This window comes from Sceloporus occidentalis, unplaced genomic scaffold (assembly GCF_023333645.1).
Source record: "Sceloporus occidentalis isolate IW3139 unplaced genomic scaffold, rSceOcc1.0.p SCAF_1, whole genome shotgun sequence".
Taxonomy (NCBI): domain Eukaryota; kingdom Metazoa; phylum Chordata; class Lepidosauria; order Squamata; family Phrynosomatidae; genus Sceloporus; species Sceloporus occidentalis.
This window is the reverse complement of record NW_028316981.1, coordinates 151631993-151657050: the sequence shown is the minus strand read 5'-3', so window position 1 is coordinate 151657050 and position 25058 is coordinate 151631993. Positions and strand designations below refer to the sequence as shown.

General features: G+C 42.2%; 1 protein-coding gene across 3 annotated transcripts in view; it reads left to right on the top strand.

Annotated features, from left to right (window-relative positions):
* The window catches only part of KMT2D (lysine methyltransferase 2D), a 203916-nt gene that overhangs the window by 37993 nt on the left and 140865 nt on the right, over nt 1-25058 (top strand). For 2 of the 3 annotated variants that reach the window (XM_089477537.1, XM_089477551.1), the window contains exons 16-23: nt 674-778; nt 1705-1886; nt 5200-5364; nt 6574-6683; nt 8818-8865; nt 17102-17332; nt 24347-24493; nt 24598-24726. In XM_089477537.1, coding sequence (XP_089333663.1) covers nt 674-778; nt 1705-1886; nt 5200-5364; nt 6574-6683; nt 8818-8865; nt 17102-17332; nt 24347-24493; nt 24598-24726 — 1117 coding nt within the window. The remainder of the gene's footprint in view (nt 1-673; nt 779-1704; nt 1887-5199; nt 5365-6573; nt 6684-8817; nt 8866-17101; nt 17333-24346; nt 24494-24597; nt 24727-25058) is intronic. The other variant, XM_089477543.1, reaches the window with a different exon arrangement.

The window sequence follows — 25058 nt, the reverse complement described above, 5'->3', positions numbered from 1 at the left end:
CTTTGGTCAACATCTGCCAGACATTCACTATAAAATTGTGCTGGAGGAACTACAAATGCCTAGTGGAGTATTCTTTCTAGAAATCTCTGGGTCCTTCAGTGCTACTTTTGGTTAAAGTTGTCAAAGAGTTGCTCTGGAGGACCTAGAAGTTCCTAGAGAGAACATATTAATAAAATCCGTGAATAATCAAATCCGCAAAAGTCAAAGCCACAAACGAAGTGGGGTGACTGTAGTTTTAATGGCTTATTTTGGTGGAAATGAATTGTTTTCATTCTTTTTTTAAAAAAGAAAAGTTATTAAGATTCATACATTGAATATTGATTATTATACAATACATAATTCTGTATATATATTTCCTACCTTCTATTACAGTTTGTCTAAATATTGTTGTTTTTATTCTAAAAACAAATGGTAGTTTTCATTTATTACAGTGTATTTCAGAGAAAGTTGCCCTCTCCCTGATTCAAGACTTGCACATTTATGCAATCAGTCAAAAGCCAGAGTGTTGGACAATCCTTTTTACTGTTTGCAGGTGGCACTGCCTGTAAAGTAGTTAAAGGTCTTGGAGCATAGGCAGGATGCCCAGGAACATGAAAGTGGGAGGAAGACGGAAAGCTTCTTTTCCTGGGCTTCTCATGCCTCTTCTGATCTTCACCCTTCTTGTCTCCTACAGGACATGTGTGTAGTGTGTGGCAGTTTTGGTCGTGGGGCTGAGGGCCATCTCCTGGCATGTTCCCAGTGTTCTCAGTGTTACCACCCATACTGTGTCAACAGCAAGGTAAGAGTTGCTCAGCCTCCTTTCCTCATCTTCCCTAGAATGATAGAACTGTGCTCTTAAAACCTACATTCTTCCAGCTGTCCTGAATTTGAGAGATGATCAAAGAGATTTATTTTCGAATTTCCATTTTGGGGTTGATTTTGAAGCCTTAGTTCTAACTGCAAGGCTCTAGTGTTGGTGAGGGTGTTTGTCAAGGGGTTGCATGTGCAAAGAGAAGAAACAGGAGACATAGGAGTGGTAATAGGGATGGACCTGGAAAGAAAACAGCAAGTGGCATTGTGAGGGTAGACAATGTGGTCCCTACCTTCACAGATTTTTTGGACTAGAAGCGTCATGACCTTTGGTAATGTAGATTGGCGCTTTTGGGAGTGTTAGTCCAAAATCTCTGATTCACTAACTTCTATGATACTTAAATCACCTGTCCCATATCTTGGCCTGTGAAAGTTGGCCTGGGATCTGAATAGGTCCCATAAAATTTGGGTCCTCAAACTGTAGTAGATGTGACACACTGTTCTTTGAGGGCTAACTTTATGGATGAGAGAGTCATTTTTTCTTCTTCCCTCCAACCTTGCTCAGGGCACTGGCCTGAGAGGGCTATTCATGTACTGTACAGTGGGGCCTGTGGAAGGAGACAGCCACTCCAAAGAGCATGGAGAGCTAGTTCATACTTCTGAGTTCCCAAATATAACTGGAGTACAACTGCCCATCATTCTAGTCACCGGGCATGGTAGCAGTGGCTGATGGGAATTGCCAACCAACATTTGGCAGTACAAGATTGGGAAATACTGGAGAAGGGACCAAGCTTCATGGGTTCCAGAAATACTGAGTTGGATGCCTCCCCACCTCCACCAACCAGGGCCCTCCCTGTTCCACCCACCCCAGTATGCTTCTTTGATACATATTTGTCTCTTCTTCCTTGTTAAAAGATTACCAAGGTGATGCTGCTCAAGGGCTGGCGCTGTGTGGAGTGCATTGTGTGTGAGGTGTGTGGCAAAGCATCCGACCCTTCCCGTCTGTTGCTCTGTGATGACTGTGACATCAGCTACCACACCTATTGCCTGGATCCACCTCTCAACACAGTGCCCAAGGGTGGCTGGAAGTGTAAATGGTGAGAGATCATGTTTTCCATAGAAAACTTTAAAAATCAGCAGTTTGTTTGTTGTCTTTCCCTTGACAGTCGAACTCTGGTATTACTGTTGGGTAACACTAACTAGAGTAGACTCATCCAATCAGTTGTTGAATGGTGGCTTACCCAGAAGTAAATCACATTTATCTGTGGGTCTGTTCTAGGTAGGGCTAACAAGATTTAGGCCAAAAACTTTTTTATTTCAAAAATGCTTTTGAAAACAGGGTTTTTAAAGGAAGGGTTTTTAAGAAAGTGCTGAATTGTTTTCATTGTACTGTTTTTAAGCTGTTTTTAAACATTTTAATTGTATGTTTTAAATTGTTTTCAGTGTTGTTAATAGGTTAATTCTATTTTAATGCTGATCTTTTGTATATTTAAAATATATTTTATTAACGTGCACCATTTTAAATGCATAAAACAACATAGATGGTCAGCTTACAAAAAGCATAAAACAACTGCAAACTACAAAAATGTGCTAGTACACATATAAACAACAACAAAAAACACAAAAAGAAAAACTAAGAAGCTAACTTAGTGGTTAATAGTTATAGATATAAACATATTCTACTTCCTCTAAGATGTACTTAACATAAATTTAGATGTTTTAATTAATTCTGCTATTCTTCAAATTCTGCTAATAATAATTCTGCCATATTCCCTCAGAAAGTAATTATGTTCCAATCCCTATTAAGACTGCTTAACGACTTTTCTTTACTTATGCTTTGATCTTTGGTATTTTTTAACTGTGTTGTGTTTGTGATAATTTTTACACTTCTTTTGAGTCTCTGTTTTAGGAAAAAACTCGGGTTTAAATAAAGATGATATTATAAAAAATAATTTTGTGCTGCAAACAAAATGGGAGTTTATTACCAAGAGAAACTTAGTTCTCCCAGCTTTTCACCTCCCAGTGGTCCACATGTTACAATGTGACTTAATTTCAGTACATCAGTAATATTGTTTCTGCAGCAATTAACGAATTCAGAAATGAGAAAGATGGCCATTGTTTTTTAAAAAAAATTGAACTTGAACTCAATAACTCTTGCAAACAATGAAACTATAGGAATTACAGATAGAGCAGTATGCACTGTATTCAACTGCATGATTTCCAGATTTTGTGAAAGGTGTACATTATGCTTTTCAAGTGTACCTTACATTTTTTTTCAATAATAGTGTACTTTAAAAAAAACACACAAGTGATTACCATATGCCCCATGTGCTTCCACCACTTTCACCTATCTTACTGCCTGACAAATGTTGATGGTGCATCAGCCGAAAAGCCTTTATTTTCACTTAAAATAATAATAATAGTAACAACAAAAACAATGGTAACAACAAAAACAACATTTATTTATAACACCTTTCCCACTAAAGTTAAGAACATCAGACATATTTAATCAAGAACAAAACAATAAAACACAACATTATAATATATTAAAATATTAAAATACTATAGTATACTACAGGGGTAGGCAACCTGCGGCCCGCGGGCCGGATGCAGCCCGGCGAGGCCTTGGGACCGGCCCCAGCCCAGTCCTGCTACCGATTGCCACCGGGGCCTATGGGGGGCAATTGTCTATAGAAGCCTCAAAAACATGCATTTATATTAACATTTTTTAAAAAATCAGCAAATTTTTTCGCGTGTCCTCCATTTTTTTTAAAAAGTGTCTTCCATTTGAAAATTTTGTCCTACATTTGTCCTGGTTTATTTATATATTTAATTTTTTTAAAAATTATTTAATTATTTATTTTTTGGCTTCGGCCCCCCAGTTGTCTGAGGGACAGCAACCCGGCCCCCGGCTCAAAAAGATTGCCTACCCCAGGTATACTATAATATATCGTATAGTATAATATAATATAATATTTGTTGTCGCATGCCTTCAAGTTGTTTCTGACCTATGGCAACCCTAAGGTGACCCTATCATGAGGTTATATAGTAATGCATTAAAACAAAATTCTCATGAGTCACTACCCATCTCAGCCACCTTAAGCACACTCAGCAGCATAATCTGGTGAATCAGAGAGGAAGGCTTTCCGCCCTTTAGGAAAACTGGTAAGATCCTTTTCTAGCTGGAGGTGCAAAATAAGACTGTTCCACAAATACGAAGCCAGATCCTGAAAGGCTTGTGGCCTTCATGTAGCTGTACCCTTTGGTGGAATCACCAATAAGCTTTGGTCTGTATATCTTAAATTCCTAGATGGCATATACCATGCTAACCACACCACCAGATACCAGGGGAGGTTAAAGTTCAGGGCCTTAAATACCAGGACCAAAAGCTTGTAATGAGCTCTGGCTTGAACTGATAGCCAGTGAACAGATCTATAAGGCGAAGAGTCATGTGAGTATTTAGGGAGATTTAAAACAAGCCAAACAACAATGTTCTGTAGTTTTTTGTGGGTTTTTCTAGCTATGTGGCCATGTTCTAGAAGAGTTTCTTACTGATGTTTCACCAGCATCTGTGCCTGGCATCTTCAGAGAAATGTCAGGAAGAAACTCTTCTAGAACATGGCCACATAGCCTGAAAAACCCACAAAAAACTATGGATGCTGGCCATGAAAGCCTTCAACTTAACATTGTTCTGGATTAAACCCAGAAGAAGAAGAGAGCAGGAAGGCAAACCTGCCAGTAAGCTATTACAGTAGTCTGGGTGTGAAATAACAGAGGCCTGGACAAGCAATGGGCAAAAACCTATGGATGTTCGAGAGATAGAAGTTACATACCTTCACAGTTGCCCTGAAAAAAGGGGTATAGTGACAGACAATCATCCAGCAGAATTCCAAGGTTCCTGGCAACTGAGACAGGGACCAATGTCTAACCCTGTAAACACAGTGAAGGGCATGAAACTGGGCTACTGGGCAGTTATGATGAAACACCAGGATTCCATTTTATCCGTGTTCAGCGTAAGACACTGAGTGGTCATCCACAGAGAAACACGCAACAGGCACTCCATCAAGGACTTCCATACAGTAGCAGGAATTGAATCTAAGTCTTATCTGCATGTGATATTAGAAACCCACTTGGTAGAAGAATCAAGATTGCAAAGCACACAGTCTATTCAAAATACGCTACCAATACAACAACAACAAAAGATAGGCAAAAGGAGCATACAGTTTGTACTCTTGTGCCAACAAGTCACAAGTAGTATGAGTACAGGTGTATAGCCCTGAATCCCTGATTGCAGAGGAGGACTTCTCATTTGTTGTTCCCAGTTCAGTGTACCCACTTGGTCTGAAGTGAAGGTATAGAGGAGAGATGTTCAAGCTTGACATCAATCCACTGTCTTTTTCTTTTGAACAGGTGTGTATGTTGTGTGCAGTGTGGAGCAGTGTCACCTGGCTTCCATTGTGAGTGGCAGAACAACTACACCCACTGTGCTCCCTGTGCCAGTCTTGTTACCTGCCCCATCTGCCAGGTGAAGTATGTAGAGGATGATCTTCTAATCCAGTGCCAGCATTGTGAGCGGTAAGCTAAACCCCTGTATTTTTTTTAAAAAAAACATATTGTAATATTATCATTGTAATCTTCTCACTGACACAGAAACAGGCAATATAAAGAGCTTCCTTTAAAAATAATCCTAGAGTATCAGCCTTACTATGGTACACTTTAAGCTGGGGGAAGGTAAATAAGATGAGTTGGTAGTGTATGGCCTTCTCTGTCTTTCTCTTGCACTGGCTCACTAAACTTTTTTACTCTGCTTACTGGCACAGATGGGAGATTGAAGCTATACAAGCAGGCTTAGAATAGCACCTTGAAATTTTAATGTGTGTGATCTGTAAGGTTGTAAAAGAGTGAAGTCGAAGGCTTTCATAGCCAGCATCCATAGTTTTTTGTGGGTTTTTCAGGCTATGTGGCCATGTTCTAGAAGAGTTTCTTCCTGCTGTTTCGCCCACATCTGTGGCTGGCATCTTCAGAGAATGTTTGCCTGGAAAGGAGTTGGATATATATATATATATATATATATATATATATATATATATATATATATATATTGTGTGACCAGGAAAGACAGGAATGATTTGCATGTGTATTGTTCTGTTGCTAATGGCAGGCCTCAGGGACGGAGGGTCTGCAAAAGAGAATTAGTGTCTGCTTGATTAGTGCTCATTGTCTGCTGGGAAATCCCTGACCCTGGGAGATTTCTCATTTGCAATTGTTGAGTCTTGATCTTGCTATTTTTTGGCTATTAGTCCTGAAAAATAGCAAGATCAAGACTCAACAAATGCAAATGAGAAATCTCCCAGGGTCAGGGATTTCCCAGCAGACAATGAGCACTAATCAAGCGGACACTAATCCTCTTTTGCAGACCCTCCTACCCTGAGCCCTGCCATTAGCAATAGAACAATACACATGCAAATCACTCCTGCCTTTCCAGGTCACACAACACACACACACACACCCAACTCCTTTCCAGGCAAGCATTCTCTGAAGATGCCAGCCACAGATGCTGGCAAAACGTCAGGAAGAAACTCTTCTAGAACATGGCCACATAGCCTGAAAAACCCACAAAAAACTATTGTAAATGAGGTTGACAATCTCGTCTCTGACCATGGTGAAGAGTATGTTAATTTCAGATAGCGTTCAAGTGAGGAACTGCTCTACCTAATTTGAATTCTATTTTTAAAAGAAAATAGCTATAACAGCCAGAGTGTCACTTAATTGTGTATTTCCCAGGTGGATGCATGCTGTGTGTGACAACCTGTTCACTGAGGAGGAAGTAGAGCAGGCAGCTGATGAAGGATTTGACTGTACATCGTGTCGGCCCTATGTAGTCAAGCCTGTTGGTAAGTACCAGAGAGCCTTCGGTGAAGTTGTTGCTCCAGTTGAAAAGAATGACCATCAGCTCTCAATGTGGCAGGGAAGTGCTTTGCTGAGAACTCCTCAGATCTGGAGTCAACCACTCCACATTGCCCACAAACATCTGTTGAAGGAATTCTGCTCTTCAATAGTTCCTTCCCTCCTGGGTCCCACTATCAATGTTTCAAACTCTTTAAAAAGTTTTAAATAAAGCATTTGGGAGTTCATGAAGAAAAAAGCTGCTGATGGCACCTCAAGGAGAGTTAACCTTGAAAGCCAAACTGACCTGCCCACACAGGTCAGGAAATTTCACTGCCACTTCCTAAAGGTTGATACTTTTGCTTTATTTCTTTAAAACAAGTGACACTGATGAATCACTACAGCATGAGGTCTAGAGTGAGATCATTTGGGTTGCGGGGAACCTTATGCATGTACTTTTGGATTAACCAAAGAGGTAGATGTGGCAGAAAATGGATGTGAGGGGGGTAGTTAAAAATAATAGACAAGTTGAAAGCTGTGATAATGGTGTTGCTGTTTACCAGTTTGATTAGCTTTAAATCAATGGATTCATGGGAGATACCAAGGCTTTTAAAAGTTACTAGTCATGATGAAGATTGACAGGAATGTGCATATGTACATATATTATATATGCCAGAAATCTAAGAACTTCAGAAAAAGGCTTTATCTCAGTCCCACCACCATCACAGTCTTTCTTGGCAAGAATTTGAGAAAGAGCCTTCTCAGTAGCTGCTCCTGCCCTCTGGAACTCCCTTCCACAGGCGGCCAGGTTGGCCCCTGCTTGCCTTTTACTGCAGGCAAAAAACATTTCTTTTCAAGGAGGCTTATAATATATAACTGTACCCAGGGAGGCATTTTATTGGGGTGTTTGCTTTTGTATGTTTACTGTATTTTCTGGCGTATAAGACAACTTTTTACCCCGTCTTATACGCTAGATTCTGACCCCAGAAACAGGCAAATGGTATATCCACCTCTCTGTCTCTGAGGTCCTTGCGGTTCCTTTCCCAGGAGGCACTGCGGCCGGGCTCTCTCTCGCTGCCATTGCTGGAAAAGGCGGCAGAGCAGAGAAGTGGCTCCAGAGCTGGTCGGGCCGAGGGAAAGAGGAAAAAAGCCGGCCTCTTATTCCTCATCGCCGCCACCTGGGATACTCCGCTCCTCCAGCAGCTTCTGCAGCATGTCAGAAGTCCACCGTGGAAGCCGCTGGAGCCATGGAAGCCACTGGAGGAGTGGAGTATCCTGGGTGACGGCGGCCATGAGGAATAAGGGGCCGGCTTTTTCCCTCTTTCCCTCAGCCTGACCAGCTCTGGAGCCGCTTCTCCACCGCCTTTTCCAGCAATGGCGGCGAGAGAGAGCCCAGCCACGGTACCCGCCTTCCAGGCCTCCACAGAGGCCTCCTCAAGCCGGCGCGTGTGGGTGCGAGACCCCCTTACTTTGGCCTATAGGAGGCCAGGGACACTGCCGGCCTGCGACTTGGGGGTCGTCTTATACACCCAGTTGCCTTATACACTGGAAAATACGGTAAATGATTTTATATTTTTAACTTGTTAATGTGATGTTTTTAATTGTGTTTCTAAATTGGTACTGTTGTGTTTTTTTAATAGCTTTTATGAGCAGCTTTGGGTCCAATTCAGGAAAAACGTGGCAAATAAAATAAAATTATATAAAATATTACCTGCAGCATTAGCTGTCTGGTATCTCTCAGTACTAAGTGATAGGGATTATGTGTGGCAGGGTACAGTTACACATATGTCTTGGTTGTGGCTTACAGTGTTTTGTTTTGGCTTTCTTGAGAGGAAAATGCTGAACTAGGCAGGACTTTAGCCTCATTCTAGCACAGCTGCTCTTAATGTTCTTAAAGTGAAATGACTTTGAGGATGCTGAGGATGACATGGCTGTGTGGCTCAGTGGCAGGGAATAACAAAGGAGGAGATCATGGAGAAAGGTTGAGTGAATTGTCATGCATGCTTTCCGAACATCTAAACTGGAATATGCCTCCTATTGCATATAGATGGGAAGAATAGGGAGGGAATTATCAAAAGTAATACTGAATATTTCACAGCCTGCCTCCCCCCCCTTTTTTTTTTCTTTTCTTTGCCTGAAAAGTTCCAGTTCCCCCTCCAGAAATTATCCCAATGAAGATCAAAGAGCCAGGTAAGTTTCTTTCTCACCCATGATCATCACACTTCTTTTCCAACTTGGTACTGAAGACTGTCCAATATTTCCTGTAAATGTAGACTTCTTTACTTCTGCTGAAGATCCTGCTTAGTTGTTTTGTTCTGTTATGTCTGCTTAGTTCTGCTTTGAAAAAGTGAAGCTGTCACTTAGGATTTTTCCACCTACAGATTGTTTTAGGAGGATAGTGTGCTGCTTTGTATTGAGCCACATTATTTGTCCATTGTAATGTTCTCAGCATTTAGTAGTGCAGGATCTCCTGCATTTTAGGTGTATACCAGGAGATGATACGAATTAAACTTGGGACTGGTGCAAAACATGTACTTTACCCACAGAGTTGTTGTCCCTTTTGTTGTTGAATAACATTTGTTGCTGTTTAATACATCCAGAATCATGTTGATGACATACACTGGTGTTACTCTCATGACATAAGCATATTTTTTTTCTTGTCATTGTGGAAGGAGGTATCCAGTGCTTCATTCCTCCACCATATGTCACCCTAACTTTATGGAACCATGATGTAGTCATTTGTGGTGATGGGTCTCAAAACCATCCCACTGTAGTTTTGCAGCCAGAAGAAGGAAGAGCCGTCAGGCTCCCAGACCTCCAACAATCTTGGTGGAAGTTTTACAGCTCTTCCTTTTTGTCATTTGCAAAAAAATAGCAGGAAGATGCTCAGAGCCCTCTTCCACCAGTCAATCATAGTTTGGTGGTGTAATAATTGCACTATACACTGACAACTCAAAGTCACATTGTTCTGTGGGGCAAAAATGTGCCAGCTGAGTTTTATATTCTTTCATCACTGAACAGGATATTGGCCCATGTTCTTCCTTAGTAATACGGTAATTGCTTTTTCATTGATTTTGTTACACTTTGTATTTTTAAGTTGTTTTAAGTAAGTATATTTCATGCAGAAAAGTTATAAATGAACTTTAGAATACAGTCAGCCCTCCATATACACAGATTCTTTCTTCTTCATGGTCTCTGTGAATCACGCAAATGGGTTATTCTGCACCTGCGCAGCAAACTTCTGGAATCACTGGTCAAAACATCATTGGAACTTTTTGGCAGTAACTCCACCCACCCTCTTATAAACCCCCTAGTGTTGCTGCTCTTTCTCAGTTCCTTTTGTCCGCCACGACTAGCAGCCTAGAAGGAACTTTGCTTTGGAATCACTTACTTTCCTACTGTTTAATTTGAATTGACCTCTGATTTTCAGACTTGACTATTCTTTTGGACATGGATTTGGTGATAGATGGAAAATGATCGACCTGGACTGTTTGACTTCAATTTTGCTTCACAATTTGAGAGACGTCTAACGGTGTGAAAATGGCCACTTGGTCTACTACCTTTAAGAGGTGTGACAAATGTGGGGATAAGATCCCCGGACAGGATCTGCACACTGCATGCCTTCTTTGCCCGTGTGAGGGTCACAATGAACAGTCTTGTGCCCTCTGTAAATCCTGACCCCGCAGGCACTCGAGGCTTAAAGCAGCTCTGTATGAACAGGCCTTGTGCCCTGCTTCTGCTCCCCCTGTGCAGGCCTCTGTCACTTCTCTGAAACCAGACCCTGAAAAATCTCAGGGTAGCGAGAAGTTTAAGGAAGCACTGAACGGTAAGCCTTCGAGGAAGGATACGGACAAGAAGGCCAATAAATATGATCGTAGCCCGAGTTTGGATGACTCCAAGGCCAAAAAAGCCTCAAAACGGTGGCATTCTGATGATAAGGCTTCATCCCCTAGACAGAAGTCCTCTGACCGTTCCTCTAAAAAGGTGTGTCCTGAAGGTGTTTAGCTTGTTTTCTAATACTCTATTGGCAGCTTTCGGTACCGATGTGGATCAAGCCCGCATGGATAGGACAACAACTTGTCTAACTCGAGAAACCTCACCTGATTCGCTCTGGATTGTCTATATCAATCTTGAATCTGAGTCGGAAGGGGACACCAACATTCTGATTTTAACTCCAAATCTGCATTTGGGCTCTATGCTCTGCATCTCCTCAACCTTGAGCTTGGCTCTCTGACTTCGCTGAGTTGCCTTGGCAGGACCTTCCATACAGATCCTCCTGATTCCATCCTTCACACTAATCCGGATCTTATCTATGGTAGTGAGACTGAGTGCTATTTCATGTCTGTCGACGCTGAGGTTCTCTGCCATATGAAATGCCAAGGGTTGCGCTCCCCAAGGTGCTCTGCACCTACCACCATCACCAACCAGGCTCAGGTGATTTGAGAACCTACATCTGTCAAGACCACTCCAAAGAGGGCACCTTTGAAAGATAGGCCCTTGCTGGTAACCCCACATGGCTCTCCTTGATCCCCGTGCTCATCACGCTCGTCTTCTGTGGATTCAGATCTTGAAGTACCTTGTTCTCCTCAGTTGTTAATCATGCATTACCCATGCCTCTCCTAATGATGATATTAAATCCTTTGCTGAACAGGTAGTGAGGATGGTAAATGCTTTAGAGATTGAGGTCACGCATACAGATGATGATGCACTGGATTTGATTGAGCATTGGGTTCATGGCAAGGTATTGACGCCGGCTTCCATCGGGTTTTTGCCCTCTTTGGAATGGATTTGCCAAGCATTCTTGGGACACCCCAGCCACCATCACATCAACCTCTAAGAAGATCGAGAATTTCTACCAGGTCTCTCTTTCAGCTTCATCCTAGCTATTTGGCCATTCAATACCAAATTTGGCCATTTTAGAGGCGTCTCAATTAGCTTTCAGTCTCAAGATGTCTACTACACCGATGGACAGCGAAAGCACCAAGGTCGACGGGTTGGCCAAGAAGCTTTATGCAGCCTCAGCACTAGACCTTAAGGTTGCGAACTACTCGGCTTGTATGGGGACTTACCAGCATCTCCCCGATGACAAGCGGCCCTTGGCATTAGCACTTCAGGTCGAAGCCCACGCAATTGGAGGCCAGTAGATCACTTCAGCTCGCCATTCCGTGGATTGTGCTGTAAAGATTCTGTTGGGATCTGTTGCCCTTTGAAGACAAGCTTGGTTTAGGGCATCAGACATCAACCCGCAGGCTTGAAATGCCATAGAGGACATGCCCTTCAGTGATTCTGGACACTTTAATAAAGAAATGGATGAGAAGTTAATTTACACATACAGGATGAAGGCGGCTGCCAAAAAACACAGTATGTCAGCCTCTTCCTTCCAGTCTCCCTTCACGTCGGTGGTATGGGGAACAGCATCTTTGGAATCCTCAACAGCAAAGGCAATACCATTACCAACAACAGGAGCGTCACTACCAGCCCCATGAACATCCTTGACAGCATCATCCCTCACAGTCGTATTCTTCCTCTTGCTGCCGGCAACCCAGTCAACTCAGTACCGACAGGGATACAGCTCCCTTCAGGGATACACTTCGGCCCTTCTTGTACACCTGGGCTATGATTACGTCCAATTCATGGATCCTTGACATTGTCTGTAGGAGCTGCGCCCTCGAGTTCAAAGAGTTTCCAAACATTGGGGCTGTCATCTCTACCCCTGCCTTCAGACACCTTACTCAACAAAGTGTGCGTTTTGTTAAGGAAAGGTGCAATCGAACCTGTGGATCTTGCTCGGGTTCATCAATGCTTTTTCCCCCGATATTTTATTGTTCCCAAAACTGATGGAGGCCTCCAACCTATCTTGGACTTCTGTCTGCTGAACTCTTATCTTACTTACTGCCACTTCCTCATAGTAACCCTTGCTTCTATTTTGCCCCTGTTACAGAATGATCTCTGGTTTGCAACCCTCGATCTCAAAGATGCATATGTGGGGATTCGACAGGACCACAGGAAATTCCTTGCCTTCGCCTTAGGAACCAAGATGTTCCATTACATAGTGCTTCCCTTTGGCCTTTCTACAGCACCAAGAGTGTTCACCAAGTGCATAGCTCCCACCATAGTCTACCTTCATCAACAAGGGATTAAAGTCTTCCTATATCTTGATGATTGGCTCTTCGCTGCCACATCGCAAGAGGACCTTGATTTCGCTTTGTCTCTTTTGGACTCTCTTGAACTCGTAGTCATCATGGAAAAATCCAGCCTGACTCCGACAAGACAGATCAGGTTCATCGGGACCATCCTCGATTCCAGCGAGCCCATTCCATATTTGCCATCGGACAGGTTTCAGACTCTCTCCAGAGCAGTTTGGAACTGTATCTCACAGACAAAACAGAGCTCACACCGATCAAGTGGCATTTGGACACATGGCATCAAGGCTCCGGCTCAGACCCTTTCAAGCTTGGTTCCCCTCAGTCTTCGATCCCATGGAGGACTCTCTGAGCAAATGGCTCACAGTACCGAGGTCCATGGCCCACAGCCCAGTCTCTTGCCTGGTGGCTTGACCCTGAAAATGTATGTATCGGGATGTCATTTCTACCACCTCAGTTTCAAATCACCCTGACTACTGATGTGTCCATGGACAGATGGGGAGCGCACACCTCTGGCCTGATGATCAGAGACAAGTGGTCCTCGTCAGACAGGTCCCTTCACATCAATACGCTTGAGATGCTTGATGTAGAGATACCTCTTTGGGTCTTAGAAGCCATCCTCCCAATCAAGGTAGTCCTTTAGTTGACAGACAACACTACTGCCATGTACTACCTGAACAAGGAGGGAGGAACAAGATCCCAGATGCTTCTCAGGATCACCCTTTGGTGCATCTGGTGCATCCTGAAGGAGATTCTCCTGCAAGCAATCCACCTCCCCAGGGAGGAAAACTGATTAGCAGACTCAGCTCAGCTCAGCTGGTTTTTGAATCCACACCATAAATGGTGGCTTCATCCTGAGGCGGTTGCCAACCTGTTCGAAGCTTGGGGAAGACCACATATTGACCTGTTTGCCATTCACCTCAACAGCCACTGTACTCAGTTCTCTTCCCGAACCCAGTCACTGGGCTCCTGAGGAGATGCCTTCCTGTTCGAGTGTCAGGAAAGATGGTTTATGCCTTCCCTCCCTTCCCACTCATCAGGGAAGTTGTAGCCAAGATTAGAGTGGACCACTCTGACGCCATCCTCATAATAGCCTGAGCCATCAGGCAGACCCAGCAACATCGGGGACTGTCTGAAGGAAGAGGCCCCTCCCTCCTCAACTGTCATCTCGGCCTCAGAGGGAATCATCAGGCAGACCAGCAACATCTTGGACTGCCTGAAGGAAGAGGCCCCTCCCTCCTCAACTGTCATCTCGGCCTCAGAGGGAGCCATCAGGCAGACCCAGCAACATCGGGGACTGTCTGAAGGAAGAGGCCCCTCCCTCCTCAACTGTCATCTCGGCCTCAGAGGGAGCCATCAGGCAGACCCAGCAACATCGGGGACTGTCTGAAGGAAGAGGCCCCTCCCTCCTCAACTGTCATCTCGGCCTCAGAGGGAATCATCAGGCAGACCAGCAACATCTTGGACTGCCTGAAGGAAGAGGCCCCTCCCTCCTCAACTGTCATCTCGGCCTCAGAGGGAGCCATCAGGCAGACCCAGCAACATCTTGGACTGCCTGAAGGAAGAGGCCCCTCCCTCCTCAACTGTCATCTCGGCCTCAGAGGGAGTCATCAGGCAGACCCAGCAACATCTAGGACTGCCTGAAGGAAGAGGCCCCTCCCTCCTCAACTGTCATCTCGGCCTCAGAGGGAGTCATCAGGCAGACCCAGCAACATCTTGGACTGCCTGAAGGACGAGACTTCTCCCTCCTTTAACTGTATTTTGTTTTGTATTAAGATTTTACTGTACACCGCTATGATCATCGCGGAATAGCGGTCTATAAATAAAACATATTATTATTATTATTATTAATACCATGGTGGCTGCCGAGGCAGCCTTGGTTCACTCCTCTCCTTCACTTGTCCCAGAGAGAATTTCTCCACCTTGAGCTCTGTCCCGACCTCCTAACGCTTCATGGAGGCCGAGTTCACCACCCAGACATAGAGACCCTTGCCCTTGTGGCGTGGAAAATCCATCCCTAGAGGCTCTTCCAGACTCAGTACGGACTGTCATCCTGGCTGCTCAGAAGCCATCAACAAAGAAGTCCTATCTAATCAAGTGGATCAAGTTCCTAGACTATCTTTCTGCTAAGGACCTCTTTCCATCCTGTGCCTCGGTCCCAATGGTCTTAGAGTTCGTAATGACTTCTATCGACTTGGGGCTCTGCCTTACATCCCTCAAGTGCTACCTATCTGCTATATGCTCTCAATACCACTTCGAGGGCTGACCTTCCCTTTTCAAGGATCCTCTGGTAAAGAAATTCCTTAAGGGCTTTAATAACCTCCATCCTTGGTACTGACCTTGGTGTGGAGCCTGGACTATGTGCTTTCGAGTTTATCAGCTAAGGCAAAACAATGACCATGATAGACTTGAGATTGCTGACCTGGAAAACAGCTTTCCTTGTAGCCATCGCCTCCACTTGATGGGCGAGTGAGCTCTGTGCCTTCCATGTGGACCAACCATACCTTCAGGTCCACAGGGACAAAGTGGTTCTCCATCCCAATATCACTTTCCTTCCAAAAGTGGTATCATATTTCCATATCAATCAGGACATTGTTTTGCCTGCGTTGGCCCCGAACCTGACAATGGATGCCAAGCGCCATCTGCACACTCTCGATGTCCGATGGGCACTAGCATTCTGTGTGGACAGAACCCTGGGTTTGTGGCGCACCAAGAGACTTTTTGTCTGCTACTCAGAATCCAGGAAGGGAGTAGCTGTGACTGCTCAAACATTCTCTAAGTGGGTGGTAGGTACCATCCACCTTTGTTATGAAATCTCGGGGAAAACACCACCTGCTCGCGTTGAAGCCCATTCCACCAGGGCGGTAGCAACATCTTCTGCTTTTTGTTGACTGTGCCTTTGGAGGATGTCTGCAAGACTACTGTCTGGTCTCAGCCACTGACTTTCATTAAACATTACAGGCTGGACACGAGAACCACAGCCTTTGTGAGGGCAGTGTTACTTTCTGGGCTGCGTTGAGTTTATTACATTGCAATGTATTATATGCTTTTGAAACCAAAACAAATGACACTGATAAATGTGCTTTCAAAGTTTAAAAGTTTTATTGTTGTTTAAATAAATACAACTTGTTTGAACTTTACAACTGGTGTCATGACACTTCCTCCTCCACTGACGGAAGCTTGTCAGTCTAGCCCATTTGTGTTATTCGCAGAGACCACGAAGAAGGACAGATTGCCTATCTGTAATTATATTTCTCCGAATGGTTATCTGCGAATTCTTACTTTATTTCCTCTCTAATCGCTGCTATGTGGTGCACTTATGGAACTGAGAGTGCAGAACACTAGGGGGTTTATAAGAGAGTGGGCGGAGTTACCGTCAAAAAGTTGCAATTGAAGTTTTGCCGAGTGATTCCAGAAGTTTCCAAAGTTTGCTGCGCAGGCACAGAATAACCCATTTGTGTGAATTCGCAGATGACCACTCAAAGAAATACAGTTACAGGTAAACAACCTGTCCACAGATTCAACCAATAGCTTGAAAATATATTTTTTTAAATTCCAAAAAGCAAACCTTGATTTTATCGTTTTATATATACTTGTTGTTCACCACCTTGAGTCCCTATATTGGGAGAAAGGCAGGCTTCAAGAAAATAAAATAATAAAAATAATAATACAAATGACACCATTTTACTATGCCTTTATATTAAATGGGACTTGAGCATCCATGAATTTTGGTATCCATGGGTGATCCTGGAACCAAACTCCAGCGGATACCAAGGTCCCACTGTATGCACAGCTAAGTTACTAGAGTTAGATACAGACATGTCTAGTCATAACTTTAACCAGATCTGTTTAATTTCCTTGGAAAAGCCAGGCTGCAGGATGGTGTGGTGGTTAGGGTGTTTGACTTAGACTTGAGAAATCCAGTTTGAAGTCCTCCTCGAGTGATATAACACACTTGGGGTGACCTTGGGTCAGTCACACATTCTCAGGGCTGTTGTGGAAATAAAATGGTGACATGGAGACCCAGATATGTCATTTCAATCTAACAGGTGGGATATAAATGTCAGAAGATATCTGCCTGTCTGTCTGTCTGTCTGTCTGTCTAACCTTAGTATTGAGTTTGGTGTGGTCTCCTAATCCATGCCAATGAGTTTGCATGTGAAATAAATGTAGATATAGTGACTCTGGGGTTGTCTTTGTCAGTTGTAAGAACAGATGCGTGTAACCCACTTGCCTATGAAAAATCAGTCACAGTGACATATGGTTTCACCCTCTCCCCACAGAGCCCCAGTATTTTCGATTTGAAGGGGTCTGGCTCACAGAAACAGGCATGGCAGTGCTGCGTAACCTGTCCTTGTCGCCACTACACAAGCGCCGACCACGCAAGACAATGCCAACTATGCCTAGGCTGGTCACCCTTAATGGCGAGAGTGGGCTGGATGGCATTGATCCTCTGGGCCAGGATGAAAAAAAGGACGGTGATGCGGAGGCAGATGAGATCCTAAAAGCTGAAGGTTTGTGCCCACAGTCTTGGAGAGTATAAAACAGTTCCGTTATATCTGTACACTAATAAATTGATCCAGAAGAACTAATAAAGTTAGAGGACTTGCTATTTTGATAATGGAAGGAATTATCTTGCAGGTGGAAAAAATAGTAAAAGATACAGAGCGGAGGTATATATTTATTAAAGGGAATCTAGTGAATCTGAAAGTTATCTTTGCCTGCATTTATGCATCGAATACAAACCAATGCAAATTTATAGAGAAGGTTTTTTCAAAACTGGATCACTTTAGTGAAGGAGACTTGTTTATTGGTGGATATTTCAATTTTAATTTAAGCAAACCAAAGTCAGGTGAGGTGAAATATACACATTCAGAAATAAATTTAAATAAATGGAATATGTTAGAAGGTTATGAAAAGGAAGGGAATAATAATATTTATTTATTTATTTATTTATATTTACCAGCCTCTCCTGAATGGATCGAGGCACCATCACAACCCATTAAAATACATTCAAAGACACATCAATGAAATTCAATAAAAATAATTACATTAAAATTAATCATCGTCATATAACAGTACAATGCAATACAATTATGCAATGGTCAGAAAGTGGAATAGTATTCCTTACAGGAGGTCAGATGAGTAAGCTTGCTGGAAGAGATCCATCTTAAGTGCCCTCTTAAATGCTTCCAAGGAGGCAATAAGATGGATCTCTTCCAGAAGGCTATTCCATAATTTTGGAGCAGCTATAGTGAAGGTTCTTTGGGAAGTCATTACAAATCTGGTTGATTGATGTTCTAATAGATTCTTCCAGTTGTTCTGAGAGTGTGGGACAGATTAAGGAGAGGCATTCCCACAAGTAACTCAGACCCAAGCCGTGTAGGGTTTTAAAGCTAATAACGAACACCTTGTAATGCACCCGGAAGCTGATTGGCAGCCAGTGAAGAGATTTTAGGGTAAGTGTTATGTGGTCAAACCTGGACGAACCAGTAACCAATCTGGCTGCCACATTTTGAACCAATTTAAGCTTCCGAACCTGGTACAAGGATAGCCCCATGTAGAGTGCATTACCGAAATCAAGACAAGAGATTACCAATGCATGTACCACTGCTTCAAGGTCCTTTTGGTCCAGGTAGGGATGCAGTTGGTGTATCAACCGAAGTTGGTACCACGCACTCTTGGCTGTCATGTCCACTTGAGATGATAATTGTAGAGACGAATCCAGGAGTACCCCCAAACTGCAAACTTCGTCCTTTAGGAGAAGTGCAACCCCGTCCAGGACTGGTTGACAAATCTCCTTCCCCGCACTTGGGTACCTATCACGAGTACCTCCGTTTTCTCTGGATTCAGCTTGAGTTTGTTTTCCCTCATCCAGCCCATTACCGACCCAAGACAGGCATCCAGAGGAAAGATGCCATCCTTAGTCACTGCAGCAATCGGAGACATAGAAAAGTAGATTTGGGTATCATCAGCGTACTTATAACACCACACCCCATGTCTCTGGATGATCTCTCAGTATGGGGGATAGGATGGCGCCCTGAAGGATGCCAGATGTCAGCTCTCTTTTAGAAGAGCAGCTATCCCCCAGCATCACCATCTGGAATCTGCCTGAGAGGTAGGAGTGGAGCCATGAGTGCGCAGTGTCCCCAATGCCTAACTCCCTCAGGCATTCCAGAGGTATACTGTGGTCTATGGTATCGAAGGCCGCTGAGATGTCCAAGAACACCAACAAGGTCATACTTCCCCTGTTGATGCCCAGACAGAGATCATTGACTAAGGTGACCATAGCCATCTCTACTCCATATCCCATCCTGAAGCCGGTCCAGATAATTGGCTTCATCCAAGACAGCTTGGAGTTGGAAGGCAACTGCCTTCTTGATCACCTTACCCAAGAATGGTAAAAGGGAGACCAATCTATAATTATTTCTCACCATTATCTAGTGAGGGTTTTTTCAAGAGGGGATTAACCACCACTTGTTTTAACTGATCTAGAAATTTTCCCTCCCTAAAAGATGCGTTAGTTATAGATCTTAACAGTGTTTTTACTGCATCACCTCCCTGGGTGGTCAACCATAACAGTCAAGGATCGAGACGGCAGGTTGTCTTCCTTACACTTCCAAGAAGCTTGTCCACTTCATCAGTATTTACAAACTCAAATTGATCTAGTTTAACCTAGTCCACAAAGTCATTGGACATTTCTCTTACTCTTTCTGTTCTAATGCCTGCATCCAGATCAACTCTTATAAAAGTCATTAAATGCATCACAGCAGGCTTTAGTTGATTTCAAAAGAGGGTTCAGAGCAGGAGACAGTGTAGTTAACTCCCTTGACAATACATTTTATTCTGCAAGACACAAGAAATTTGCCCAGATAAATTTCTTTATAGTGAGAAAAGAGAATACGATTCAGATAAAAGATGTCAAAACTGACAGGATCTGGTGATCAGATCATGGCCCTCTGTATGTGAAGTTAACAATACCATCAGTAAAAAAATTAAAGAAGTGAAGATTCAATCCTATAGTGACAATGAAAGAAGAGAACAAGGATGAGAACATTAAGGAAATTAAATTTTTTTGAGATAAAAAATACTGGGGAGGTATCAATGCAGACTGTATGAGACGCCTTCAAGGCAGTGATAAGAGGAAAATGCATGAATATGAAAATAGGGATTAAGAAGGAAAATAATCAATATAGACCAAATTTGGTTAAGGAAGTGGAAATTTTACAGAAAGAATACCAAAAATATAAAAGGAAAAACATAAAAATACAATTAGACAAAAAGAAGTAAGAATTAGAAAATTTAGACTAGGCTTCTACTACAAGGAATTTATTATATACAAGGGCGATTTTCAGGCTTGGGATACTAAGAGCATGAGAGCTTGGGCAAGAGAAAAAAAGAGGGAAAAAATGGATTAACAAGATACAGGGAGAAAACGGTGAGATATTATATGAAGATGATAAAATAAGAGAAGTAATGGAAAAATTCTATGAAAATCTATGTAGAGAAAGGGAGACACTAAATCAGAGGATAAATATTCAGACTAAATTGGAAGAGGTGCAAGGAGAATATCTGAATGCACTCATAAGAAGGGAAGAGATTGAAAAAATAATTGATGAATTGAAAGTAGTTAAATCTCAAGGCCCTGGTGGGTTTACCAGTATTTTCGATAAGATATTCAAAAACAAACTAAGCAATTATATGACCAAAACATTTAATGAAATATTGGCGCGTTACAGACCGCCGGATTGCGGCGGTCTGGCTCCGCCTCCGCTTGCAGCGTCCGGGAGCCGCAGCAGCGAAACCGCGCGGCTCCCGGACACTCCGAGGAAGGAGCATGGAAATCACTCTCCTTCCTGTGCCCCGGAAGAGATACCGCGAGGCGCTAGTCGCGCACTTGCAGCGTCACTTCTGGGGCACGGCGCGCGGATGCATAGCGTCCGCTACGTCAATATGGAGGCGGCCATGTGGAACGGCCGCTGCCATTTGTCACGGACTCTGTTCGTGATAGGGTTAGGGGCGTCTGGAAGAGATGCCCCTTTTTCAAACTGGGACGTCCTCAGGACGTCCCTAATGGCGGTCTGTAACCCGCCATTATGTACAAAGTTAATACCAAACACCTGGAAAAAAGCAGATATACTTTTGATTTTGAAACCGAAGAAAAACCCTGATAATCCCAAATCTTACTGTTCTATTACTCTGTGTAGTCAAGATTATAATTTTTTTACAAAAACTTTGGCTAATAGGCTAAAAACCCTTCTACCAAAATTAATTGGAGAAGATCAATATGGATTTATTAAAGGGAGAGCTATTGAGGATCTAATTAGAAATGTTTTCAATGTTATATAACATGGAAACATAAGAACAAAGTGGCATTAATTAAATTGGACGTATATAAAACCTTTGATTCAGTGAATCATACTATTTGTATAAAATTTGTACAGAATTTGGACTAAGGAGGTCCAAGTTACAGTTAATGGGATTAATTCTAGGAATATTAAAATTATGAGTGGGATGAAACAAGGATGCCCTCTCTCCCCTTTATTGTTTCTATTAGCAATAGAACCTTTGGCAAATGAAATCAGGGATGAAAAAGAAATTAAGGCGGGTTACATTTGGGACGTCCTCAAGACGTCCCAGTTTAAAAAAGGGGTGTCTCTTCTAGACGCCCCTACTCCTGTTACGGACTCTGTCCGTAACAAATAGGGGCAGCCGTTCCACACAGCCGCCGCCATCTTGACGTAACAGACGCTCTGTGTCCGCACGTTGCGCCCTGGAAATGACGCCGCAAGTGCGCGACTAGCGCCTCGTGGCGTCTCTTCCGGAGAGCAAGAAGAAGCGCGATTTTCGCGCTCCTTCTTGGCAGCGTCCGGGAACCGCGCTGTTTGGCTGCTGCGGTTCCCAGACGTTGCAACCGGCGGCGGCATGAGACGGCCCCTTCTGGGCTGTCTGTAACGCGCCTAAAAGATACTATGTTGATAAAGAGGAATTGAAATTAAATTTGTTTACAGATGACACATTGAAAACAACTCAAGACCCATTCAGAAGTGTTAGCAAATTAGTAGTTGATAAATTTAAGAAGTTATCTGGTTTTACAATAAATATGCAAAAATCAGAAATATTGTTCCTAAATACCAAATGGGAAGGACAGAGGAAAATAAAAATTATTACTGGTTTAAAGTTAGAAGATGAGGTATTTGGAAGTAACTTTAACCAAAAATTTGAATAAGATAGTACAAGGCAACTATAATCAGTTATGGAAAAAGATAAATAGAAAATGAATAAATGGCCAAGTAAAAAATGGAATATGCTTACAAAAGTAAGGATGTTTAAAATGATGATATTACCCAAATTTCTATATTTATTTCAAAATTCCAGTAAGGATCCCCACAAAAATAATAAGAGGATGGGACAGAACAATTAAAAGATGGATTTGGGGCAATAAAAAACCTAGATTTACAAATGCACTAATTTATGGTCCTCAAGAAGAAGGTGGTTGGGGTATCCCCTCTTTAGAGGTATATTTTGAAGCAACTCACATGAAAAGAATATGAATATGAAAGGGAGAAGAAATGTTAGGTTAGAAAGATCAATAAATAAAATGGAACACAGCTCAGTAATTAGATTGAGTGGACAGAAGTATAAAGGTAATCAGATTGGCCCCTTGAATGTAACTAAACAAATCTGGGAAAAATGGCAAAACATGATGGTAAATGGAAACTTTAATTGGTTTCCTGTAGAAAGTTTGAATACAAGCAATAATGATGACTTAGGGAGAAAAAAACTGAAGATATTAGAGTTATAGGTGACCTGCTTGATGAAGAGGGCAACCCATCTGGGATGGAGAGACTCACCAACTTAATTGGAAAGAAATATTGGGTCCATGCAGTTAACATTAACAAACTGTTAAAGGAATTAGTTAAAAACATGAAGAAAAATAATATAACACCATTGGAGAGGATCATCAAAAAGATGTTAAATGAAGGTAAAGGTATTATTGGATTTATATAGAGAGAGTAATAGATGGTAGACATTTTGAAAGGAGTTTGGGAAAGATTTAAATTTAACACGCAAAGATATACAATTGTGGATATAAACGTTTAAAAGAAACAAGCACAGTAGAATAAAAAAGCAACAGATGAAATTAATAGGGCGATGGTACAGGACCCCTTCTCAATTAGCACTTTTCAGTAAAAATATGTGTGCTAAATGTTGGTACTGTGGTGGGTCCGAGGGTTTTTACATGCACATGTGGTGGGATTGTCTGTGTGTTCAGAAGTTTTGGGCTGAAGTGATAAGAGAGATTAATAAAATTATAGGCAAGGATGTTCATTTGAACAAAGAGAATTGTATAACATTAAATTTGAAGAATAAGGGACTGCAGAACAATGGAGAGAAAGCAATAAAGCAATATTAAAAGCAACACCGGCTGTGATAGCATCAGGATGGAAAGAAAATACAAATTGGAACTTCACCAAGGTAGATAAGTATTTGGCAGATAACTTGTTGTTTGATATTATTAGAGATATTAGAGATAGAAGATTAAAATATACTGGAGAAAGGAAAGTAGAAGTTTGGAATTTGGGTTGGGAAATCCTGCTTGAGATGGTTAAAGGGAATACGGAGTACAGTGAAGTCAATAATGTACAGTAATTAAATCCCACATATTGAATGTTAGGTATTAATTGTAAACAGTGTATTGATTCTAAACTCTGTCAGGCTGTGCTGGAGTGGGGAGGGGGGAGTAGGGAATGGGGCACATGAAACATTTTATATATGTTAAAATAATTTAATAAAGACAAAAAATTAAGAAAAATATTTTAAAAACTAATACATTGATCTGTTTAGCCATCTGCTATTGACATTGCTGGCTGCAGGAGCAAGAAAGCAGTTCTGCACAGTCTTGAAGCAGGGATATTTTCTTGCCATATGGAAGAGAGCTTCCCCAGTATTTGATCCGAGAGATCAAACCTTTTCTTACTTCGAAGCCACAATTCCTCTGTGTCCAACATTAGTCTTGTATCTAGATCAAGAACAGTTTATTTTTCTGTTACAGTGTTCTGGTGATGGAATATTCCTACTCAGTTTATTGTAGGGCTCTAATGTCCTGATAATTGAGAGTTAATTGTAACTACAAAAGGGTGTGCATGTATGTATTACCCAGAATCTGAAGACTAGATGAAGGTCTCGTATGGTATGTGTGTGCCTCAAGTTCTCTAATGTCCCCCTGTTCCAAAAAATCTGCAGTTTTTATTGCATGACAGCACCAGGTGTTTCTTAATGGTCCCCCATCCATGTACAAGCCAAGGTTTACTCTGTTTAGCTTCCAATATCTGAAGGAATCTGGTGCTTCTAGATCAAGAATTGGTGAAATTGTATACTGCTGAGAATAAGAACATTTCCCTTTTTAATACATAAATGTGTTAAAAATAATGTTTCAGGTATAACAATTCAGTTATAATGATATAAGAAGCCTTTGTTTATTTTTTAAAAGAGTGTGTGTTTTCATTTGTTTTCTCCCATTGCAGTCAGTGTGGAGCATATGGAATGTGAGATCAAATTGGAAGCACCTGCTACTCCCGAGAGGGAAGCTGCAGCTGATCCTGAATTGGGGAAGGTGTTGTTGGAGGACTCTGAGGAGATCAAGAAACGGAAGCGGAAGCCATACCGCCCAGGTGAGAGTTCTTTGCCAGGGTCAGATCCTGGCAGGGTAGAGTAGGGGGTCCTTTTGTCTTTCTCACTGACTTCTCTCTCTCTCTCTTCTCTCTTTCTTGGACAGGTATTGGGGGGTTCATGGTGCGACAGCGGAAATCACATACACGCTTGAAAAAGGGCTCGGCGGTTGTGGCTGAAGCCTCTCGTGAAGTGACAGGTGCTGAAGGGCACCCAGAAGAGGGTATGTGTCCAGGTTCGTTTTTTTTTTAAATTTTGAAATAGACTTTATTGTGGCATTTATACACATACAACACATACACAACAAAATCTAAACAGTGAATCAAATCAAAACAAAAAAAAGAAGAAAAGAAAAATAAGAAAATAAAAAATAAAATACATCTTACTTCAAACATTAAATACATTTAACACAGTTATCTCACATATTAAAAGGAACTGACCAGCTAACACTCCTTGTGTTTACCTCAACACAATTTCTCTTTCATACCATGTCTTCCACCGCCTTCTCTTTATATTTCCTGGTACTCTCTTAAATCATACTATTCAGTATATATATAAAAATGATCT